Source organism: Crocodylus porosus, unplaced genomic scaffold (assembly GCF_001723895.1).
Source record: "Crocodylus porosus isolate Cpor-Errol unplaced genomic scaffold, CroPor_comp1, whole genome shotgun sequence".
Classification (NCBI taxonomy): domain Eukaryota; kingdom Metazoa; phylum Chordata; order Crocodylia; family Crocodylidae; genus Crocodylus; species Crocodylus porosus.
This window is the reverse complement of record NW_017728920.1, coordinates 3513781-3523209: the sequence shown is the minus strand read 5'-3', so window position 1 is coordinate 3523209 and position 9429 is coordinate 3513781. Positions and strand designations below refer to the sequence as shown.

Sequence of the window (9429 nt, the reverse complement as noted above, 5' to 3'; positions counted from 1 at the left end):
ATCGCTGCCCTGCCTGGCCCCATCCCACACTTGCACCCCCAGGCCCCCATGGCTGTCCCCCCCCAACTCTAGGCACAGTCACTTAAAAAAGAAAAAAAAAAAGAACCCCCCCACAAAAGCCTCTACTTACCCTAGAAGCAGGGGCTTGTGGGGGGGGTGCATCTCTGGGGCCTCCTGGCAGAGCCCCCCCCCCGGACAGCACAGGGAAGCAGGAGGCCCCAGGCTGGGGCTGCCCCAGCTGCTCATGCTGTGTGGGCGGGGCCCCAGTGACCCTGACGGCAGCTGGAACTGCTGGTAAGTGCTGGGGAGGTTGTTTTGTTTTTTACTGTTGGGATGCTGGGATGGGGTGGCAGGGATTGGGGGCTTGGGGGGCTGGCAGGGTTGGAGTGGGTGGGGCCAGCGGGGGTTCCCACCATAGTTCTCTCCCCCTTTCTCCAGTCCCCCCCAACCTCTTACTGGCATTGGAGCCCTGGTGCTGAAACTTGCAGCCCGGGGAACATTTTTTCATTCCTGCACGTGCCTCTTGCCCCATCTTAAAGGGGTTTGAAATGGGGCAAGAGGCATGTGCATGCTCGTCTGGATGTGCCCAGCGAGATCCAAGTAGAAAAGTTTTCATTGGAAAAAAAAATCAATAATATTCAAACAAAAGTTCAATAATTGCATTAAGTGATCCAGATATCTTCATTCTGTCATAAGTGAATAACAAGCATCTCTTAACATTTATTTATTTACTGAGTGTTCTATAAGATCATTTCCCTAACGTACTATTATATAATATGTCAGAGCGATATTGTATATAAGGCCACATACATTGGTAATATACTTTTCTCTGCTTCTAGTTGAGTTACTGTAGCATGTTGTAATTTTATTCTTTGATCAAATTGCTTCTACCTGAGATGTATTTGCAAGTAAAATGGGAGACTTTTTCCAGCCAAAAGCATATTTCAGGATTCTGGGTTTTTTTCCTGAATATTGATAATAGTAATGATGATAATGTTATGTATTTTTTTTTTTTAATTTCAGAAGTTCTTAATGTCTAGGGAAAAGAATACTGAAACTCACTAAAAAAAGGGAATGAAGCTGTCAGCTTTAGTGTAAATTATTTGTATGCTTCACTACAAGGTTAAGAAATCCGCTTAAGATTAGACAGCAAGAAGGCATATCCATTTGATGTAGAACCAGAAAATTTGCAATTTCCAGATTTTCCTCCAACCAGATGACAGTAGAGTAGATTAGAGAATATTTTTCCAGTCATGTGTATTCCATGATGTACATTGCCAGAACTGGGTATTAGTGTGATGTAAGGTATGATTTATAATATGTTTTATTCCTCAAGAAGTTTTGTGTTTTGATATTTTTTTTAGTTTAATCTCTAGTGTGATTAAAGTATTTGACAAATACAGTATAGTGGTAATATCTCTCTTTCGTATGCATCAGATATCAGCTTTCACATCTATGAGTTGCTGTCTGGTATTATTGCTCAATGAGGGGTAATATAAAAAGAGAATGATAAGCTTAAAATTAATGGTTAGAAATATGTATTAATTTGGTGTATAAAATAGTAATGAATATGATTTCAGTAAAGCTGCATCAGGGAGAAGACTAATCAACTGACTGAAGAGTTATAATGGCATTAGAAAGGGGCAGCAATTTTAAAATCCAATATTATGGTCTTTCTCAGTGCTAGAAATTGGTTGGCTTCTGATGGCTAACTATGAATGTTTCATTGTTTATTGGGGCAGGTTTCCCATTCCTATATCTGCAGAATTCAGAAGAATCAGATTTAAACTTTTATAGAGTTGTAACAAGTGTTGCTAAGCATATCCCATCTCATCTGCGTGATCCATTTGGACTAATGTTCACATAATTAATGTTGCTTCCCTTTGAATGTAGGTGATCACTATTGATAGTTTTATAAAGCCAAAACTGAAGTTTAGGTAGCAAAAGCATCTTTTTATTAATACTTTATAGAATGAGAATTTCTTCTTTGTTTTAATGCCTGAAAAAATGGTTGACATTGTACTAAGTAGAATTGCCTAAGTCAGTTTGAAAAAGGAAAGGTTTGTTTGCCATCCTCCTTAGTTACACTGCAACTAAACTCAAATCCAAGAACTCAACAGGGCTATTGACCTAAAAGTGTCATGCTAGTATTCCCACTGTGAATTATGCATAAAGATTGCATAACTTTAATGCTTAAAAATAAAAGATATTTTATAATAGCTTATGCATTTCAGTTATTTCAGGTGAAATTAATATGTCATTTTATTTTCTTCAGGTTATCAATGCTGCTTTGGCTCTTGCTGTCAGGCCAAAAAGCCAGGTGGTAAAAAACAACATGGAAATGTACAAAAGCACATGGGAGAATCATCTACATGTTTTCACTGAAGCTGTGGATGACATAACAAGTATTGATGATTTTCTTGCTGTATCAGGTATGCTAATTTTCATAATATAATTAGCTGTTTTTTATTTTCTCTTGTAAACTTATTTAAATTGCATTCAGTGTATTTTTACTTAAAACCCAATAATAAACAAATGGGAAATCAATCTGTGTTAAGATTTTCTACCTCCTAAAAGAAGTAACTGTAATATGTCATAACACAACAGGTTAAATTAGGATGGAGAGAATGCTATTGTCAACTCCAAACATTAACAAACAGAATAATTACTTAAAAGTCCTGAGACTGAAACAAAACAAGTAGATTTATTTTTTCTTCTTCAAACCTTTTAAGGTGCATTTAGCTGATACTTCATGATAAGTTATTTCAGCAACCAAGAGAGAACCTTTCTTTTTTTTTTATCTTTTAAAAAAATAGGAAAATGAGGCTCTCAAGAAATCATTTTCTCCTTAACCTGATACTTGAAGTCAAAACACCAAATATCCTGGGGCATGTGATAAACTATGAATATTTGTAACCCTGAAAGAAAAACACTATTTTCTATTTCCTGAACCTTTCCCAAACTTTAAGTTTTTTTTTTCCTACAGCATTGTCTGGTGTGGCTCTAAAAAAATATTCTAGAATGATATTTTGATACAAAGATTGGTAATCTTTATGTAAGTGATGTCGAAACGTGGCTTTACCCTCCTTCCCCCTCACCCCCGGCTAAACCCCCCCCCCAGATAATTAAGTATAGCACCCAAACAAACCCAAAGTCGTAATGGTTTAAATACACCATGTCATGAGGTAAAGAAGTCTTATTGAGCATTTAGGATTTTCATGTTTGGTGTGGGGTGCAAATTTGGTATAAAATCAGCTATGTATTCTCTTTTTCCTGAATTGTGCCATACACAGAAATGTTCTAGGGTCAGGAGCTGGTCACAATTTTTACATATCCTTAATTAGAGCTTAATGAAAACTGGATGCACTATAAGTTACTGTCCCTTTAACAAAAATTCCCAATGAGGCATTCAAAAATATTTTCATATCATATAAGCTTTGCTTTCATGCTAAGATATACTTAAAGTACACCATAAATTGAACATATATACTGTAACATTTCCACATTTCCATCAGTCTCCAGGAGTTATACATTTTTTTCAGGGAAAATGTACTTTTAAAACTGAAGATATTCAGTATTATTAACATACTGAACTAGTATGTAAACAGAGCATACAGATGAGTTATCTCATTTCTCTTGTCTTACCTTCTTTCTGTTAAGATTCATTTAATTCAAATGAACATGGGCATGAGGCAGAAGTAAGCCTTTTTTTTTTTATTTGAGCAAAACTTCACTCCCTTTTTATAGTGAATGTGTGTTGTACTATTCTCTAGCTGTCCTGATGAGTCCAACACATAGGATCAAGGATTGCTTTGGACTTTGCCAGGATAGTTCCAACTATGTTATTGCAAAAGCATATAACAAATATACATGAAGTCAGAACTATGCCCATTTATCCAATTCAGGTTTGTTTCTTTGAATACACAGGCTGTCATAAGGCCATTTGTAGGCTTCTTTAAATTATTTGCCTTCTTTGTTGGATATAATTCATTGACTATGGAACTAGAACTGTTTAGAGGCAAAATTTTCATGAATGAGCACCACTCTTCTTGGTATTGAAATGCTGACTCTGCTCCCTAAAAATTGTGTTTAGAGGCAAAAAGTTTTTTCACATCTGGACAAAACAAAGATACAGGGAAAATCTGCATTTTCTTAAACAAGCTGAACAATGACTTTTTCCCTACAAGTAAATAGTAAATGTCAGGAAAGTTCATGAATGCTTTGCTACCTCCAGGCTGGTTTTTTTTTTTCTTTCTTACAGTCAACAGTAGCAGCTGTAACTTTAAGCCAACAATAGTTGCTAAGGTGGTATTAATGCTGAAGCCTTGGAATGATGTCAAAGATACAAAACTATTTGAAAGAGTCTCTGACACCCTGGCATTAAAATACATAGTTTTCATTGTCTAATGTTATAATCACCTTAGTAATCTTTTTAATGGTACTGTAGAGTTTCATTCAATAAAAAGAAAAAAAAGTACTTCCATAGATTTAGAAAAGCAAAGTCTTGAAGCCATGGTCTGGATCAAGCTAGCTTGGGTCTCAGCTGGGGTGGTGCTCCCAACTTGGCCTCCATCTCTTCTACCCTTCTATATCCAGCTGTAGTGTAGCACCCACAAAACATCCCCTTCTACTCCCCAGCTGTGGCATGGTACACGTGTAGTCCTCCCTCTCCCAAACTGCCTAGCTGTGGTATGACGCATTCAAAGCTTTCTGGCTGCAGGAAGGTGAGCAGAAAGTCCTCAGTTTCACAGATTGGAGTCAGTGGCTCTAGACCAAATCAGCCTGGGAGATGTATGTTAGGAACACTTGATTTAAAACATAAGTCTACAATATTTAAATGATGATTTGGAGGGCTTCTGTTAAAAATGTGTACTGTACCTATCCTGTTGAAACATATACTACTACAACTTTTTCATTTGATTTGGGTTGCATTAATTGATTTTGCAAAATAGATTTCATGCACGTAAAATAATCTCATCTAACATTTTAGCTTCTGAAATTATATTAATTTATGTTAGTCTATATAAAATGTAAGTTACAGGAAGATGTCATGTCCACTCTTGTACCATGTACATCTGTCCTCCAAAAAAAATCAGGTCTCCAGAAATTGGGGTGCACATCTTAAACAGGGAAACTGATTTTTCTTTGTTGGAATTGAAAAGTGGAGGAATAGATGCATGGAGAAACTGCTGTAAGATGGCTGCCAGCTTCCCTCTCCAGCACCAAGCAAGAGGGGTGGAGTCCAGTATTAACACTCTTACAGACACTTAAGTTGGCAAGAGCTTTGGCTGAGAGCCAAACAAGCAGCAAAAAAAGGTTGCCAAACTGAGAACGGCTGTGAAAATGTTAATGTTGCACTACATTTCTCCTGTTTGCTGTCCCAGAAAGAAGTTGGCAGCCATCTTACAGGACTGTCTCTTAATAAAAAAATCCAACTCTAGGCCATGACTGGAAAAATACTTTTTCCAACATTCTACCTTCCAAACACAATGTGTGTAGTTTTTATTTGGTGGCTGGTGGTATATGATAAAATACTGTAATACAGTTGTGCTTAACTTTTTGGTCCTGCAGGCCAGATGAGTGCCCTGGAGCCCATCTGTGAGCTGGATCCATCTCTCTGCAGGTCAGATCAGGAGGTTGTGGGGCCTAGCATTGCCCCCTCCCTGCCCCATGCTCCAGGACTGGGGTCTGGGGATCCAGCACTGCACACCAGGATTACATCCTGGGGGCTGGCACTGCCTCTTCTCATCTTCCACATGCCACTATTTGGTCCCAGTAGTCCAGTGCCACCTCCTCACACCATCACACCAAGATTTGGTCCTGGGGCCTGGTGCTGCCCCCGTTGAGCCCTGAACACTGGGATTAGGGATTTGATCCAGTGTGCAGGGCCTGAGGCTCCGCATGGGTATGGAGATTTGGCAACTGAAGTGGGGAGCAGTGCTACCACTTTCCCACTGCCGATTTTCTGGATGCAGATGGAGCCCCATTATCCAGATGATATGATGCCACAGGCAACACAGGCTGTACTGTAGCTACCCACCCTGCTTTCCCTAAGACAAAACACAGAGTGTTTGTTGTAGGAGACTCCATCCTGATGGGGACTGAGGGGGCAATCTGCTGCTCTGAATCCTTAGCCCGAAAAGTTTGCTGCTTCCCAGGAGCCCGTATCTGAGATATTGCAGAGAGAATCCCTAAACTCCTTCAGCCCACTGACGACTACCCTATGCTCCTTGTCCATGTAGGCACCAGTGACACAGCTCGGAGTGCTCCCAGCCAGGTCATGAAGTGCTACAGGGATTTGGAAGCAGGGCTAAAGAGTCTGGGGGCACAAGTGGTGTTTTCTTTGATTCTCCTGTCTTGTGCTATGGGCTGAGGAGGCAGAGGAGGATTGAGGTAGTGAACGAAAGACTTTAGCTTCCATGACCACAGTCCACTGTTTGATGAGGAAGGAAATGAGTTGCCAGACTGGCTGATCTGCTCCACTGGGATTTAAACTAAGCCCGCCAGGGGATGTGGGGGGACTACCACTACTGTTGGCTCACTGAGAAACCCTTGCAAAGCCAGCAGACCAAGGCACTCAAGGGATACCACCCCTACCCAAGCCCTGGAATGACCTTTAGGCAAGGCAAGAACCCTCAAAAGCATACCTGCGTGCCTGTACACAAATGCCAGGAGCTTGGAGAATAAACAGCAGGAACTTGTCCTCCTGCTTAACACAAATAACTATTATGTTACAGGAAGACCTGGGGAGATCTCCACCCATGACTGGGCCACAGGTATAGACAGCTATACCCTGTACATGAGGGACTGAGTGGATAAAAGGGGAGGGGGTGTAGCTCTCTATGTCAAGGAGAGCTATGCATCCCTGCAAGCTGATACTGGAAACCAGAGTGGACGACTGGAGATCCTCTGAGTTAAAATCCATGGGGGACATGGCACAGGGGACAAATTGGTGTAGAAAGACCTACAAAGGATGGAGGATAGGATCCATCCAAAATCAAGAGCTTGACCAGGAGTTTACCAGGGAATTGGCTAAGGCCTCATGCTCCAGGTCCATGATTGTCATGGGAGACTTCAACTACTCAGACATCTCATGGTAAGAGCACTTGGACAAATTTGAGCAGTTCCAAAGCTTCGTCTCCTGCGTGGATGAGTTCTATCTAACACAAGAAGTCTATGGGCCAATGAGAGGTAAAGCGCTGCTTGACCTGGTACTGGCAACTGGGGACGACATAATCAGTGACCGAATGATCAAAGGGCAGCTGGGTGACAGTGACCATGAGCTGATCACCTTCACCATCTGCTGAAAAGCTAGCAAGTCACTCAGCAATACAGAAGTCCTCAACTTTAGGAAAGCAGACTTTGACAAGCTCAGGAGGCTTTTCAGTGAGGCCCTAAGGGACCATGACCCCAAGGAGAGGGGAGTACAGGAAGAGTGGTTGCTCCTCAAGGGAGTGATCCTAGATGCACAAGCTAAGGCTATTCTGTCTCGGAGGAAAGGCAGCAAAAGGGCACAGTAGCCCCCTTGGCTCAGCAAGGAACTAGCGGACCTCCTGCATCTAAAAAGAAAGACCTACAAAGGATGAAGGATGGGATCCACCTTCAAGGAGGAATATTCTACATTGGTCTGGACCTGCAGGGAGTGAACCAGGAAAGCCAAGGTTGTGACCACCTGGCCACTAGTATCAAGGATAATAAAAATTCCCTTTTCAGATATGTGGGGAGCTGGAAGAAAAGCAAGGGCAACATTGGACCCCTGCTGAACCAGAAGGGACAACTGATGACCAACGCCCAGGAAAAAGCCAACCTACTAAATGGGTACTTTGCGTTGGCCTTTCACCATTCCCATGGGATGCCCCTGCCCATTATGAGACAGAGAGGCCCAGGTGAGGGAGATTCCTTGCCCTCTACCAATGCTGACCTTGTGCAGGAACACCTGGAGAGGCTGGCCACCTTCAAGTCAGCTGGCCCTGACAATTTACACCACTGGGTTCTCAAGGAGCTGGCTAGCATCATAGCTCAGCCCCTGGCACAGATCTTCGAGAACTCCTGGTGCTCTGGTGAAGTGCACAAAGATTGGAAAAAGGCCAATGTGGTGCCTATCTTCAAGAAAGGGAGGAAAATGGATCCAGCAAACTACAGGCCCATTAACCTGACCTCTATCGCAGGGAAGGTCTTAGAAAAGATTATAAAAGAGACCATTCTCAACAAACTGGCAGATGCCAACATCCTGAGGGATAGCCAGCATGGGTTTGTTGCGGATAGGACTTGTTTGACCAATCTCATTTCCTTTTATGACCAGGTGACCTATCACCGGGATAAGGGGGAAGAGATTGATGTCATATATCTTGACTTTTAAAAAGCCTTCAATTTGGTATCCCATGATAACCTCTTGGCGGAACTGGACATTTGTGGCCTTGGGTCCACCTTGATCTGCTGGCTGGGGAATTGGCTCTGTGGTCAGACACAGAGGGTGGTGGTTTGTGGAAGTCAAACATCGTGGTCCCTTGTGACCAGAGGGGTCCCTCAAGGCTCTGTCCTTGGACCTATTTTGTTCAACATCTTCATTAACAATGTAGACATTGGTATCGGAAGAGAACTGGGCAAGTTTGCTGATGATACCAAACTCTGGGTTAAAGCGTCCACACTTCAGGACAGGAAGGCGATCCAGGCTGACCTTGGCAGGCTCAGGAAATGGGTGGATGAGAACCTGATGGTGTTTAACACTGAAAAATACAAGGATCTCCACCTTGGGAGGAAAAACCTGCCGCATCCTTATAGGCTTGGCAGTTCTACGCTGGCTAGCACTACGGAAGAAAGAGACTTGGGGTTCATCATTGACCACAAGATGAACATGAGCCTGCAATGCGATGCTGTGGCTAGTAAAACAACCAAAAAGCTGGCTTGCATCCATAAATGCTTCTCAAGAAAATCCCGGGACGTCATTCTTCCCTTGTACTTGGCCTTGGTGAGGCCACAGCTGGAGTACAGCATCCGTTCTGGGCTCCACAATTCAAAAAGGATGTGGAGAAGCTTGAGAGAGTCCAGAGAAGAGCCACATGCATGATGAGAGGTCAGGAAAGCAGACATTATGATGACAGGCTGAGATCTATGGGACTCTTCAGCCTTGAAAGCACAGGCTCAGGGGCAATCTGATGGCCACCTATAAGTTTATCAGGGGTGTTCACCAGGATCTGGGGGAATGTTTGTTCACCAGATGCCCCAAGGGATGACAAGGTCGAATGGTTATAAACTCCTCCAAGACTGTTTTAGGCTGGACATAAGGAAAAACTTATTTATTGTCTGAGCCCCCAAGGCCTGGAATAGCCTGCCATCAGAGGTGGTTCAAGCACCTACTTTGAACGTGTTCAAGAGAAATTTGGATGCTTATCTTGCTGGGATCCTATGACCCCAGCTGACTTCCTGCCC

General features: G+C 42.5%; 1 protein-coding gene across 2 annotated transcripts in view; it reads left to right on the top strand.

The window, feature by feature from the left end:
- Window positions 1–2276: 2276 nt before the first annotated feature.
- The window catches only part of LOC109312445 (catenin alpha-3-like), an 87335-nt gene continuing 80182 nt past the window's right edge, over window positions 2277–9429 (top strand). Inside the window, exons 1-2 of one of the 2 annotated variants that reach the window (XR_002101817.1) lie at window positions 2277–2432; window positions 2817–2913. Coding sequence is in view for 1 of the 2 variants with exons in the window: in XM_019538476.1 (XP_019394021.1) it covers window positions 2336–2432 (97 nt within the window). In the remaining variant the exon portion in view is untranslated. Of the gene's footprint in view, window positions 2433–2816; window positions 2914–9429 lie in introns of those variants that run through there. The other variant, XM_019538476.1, reaches the window with a different exon arrangement.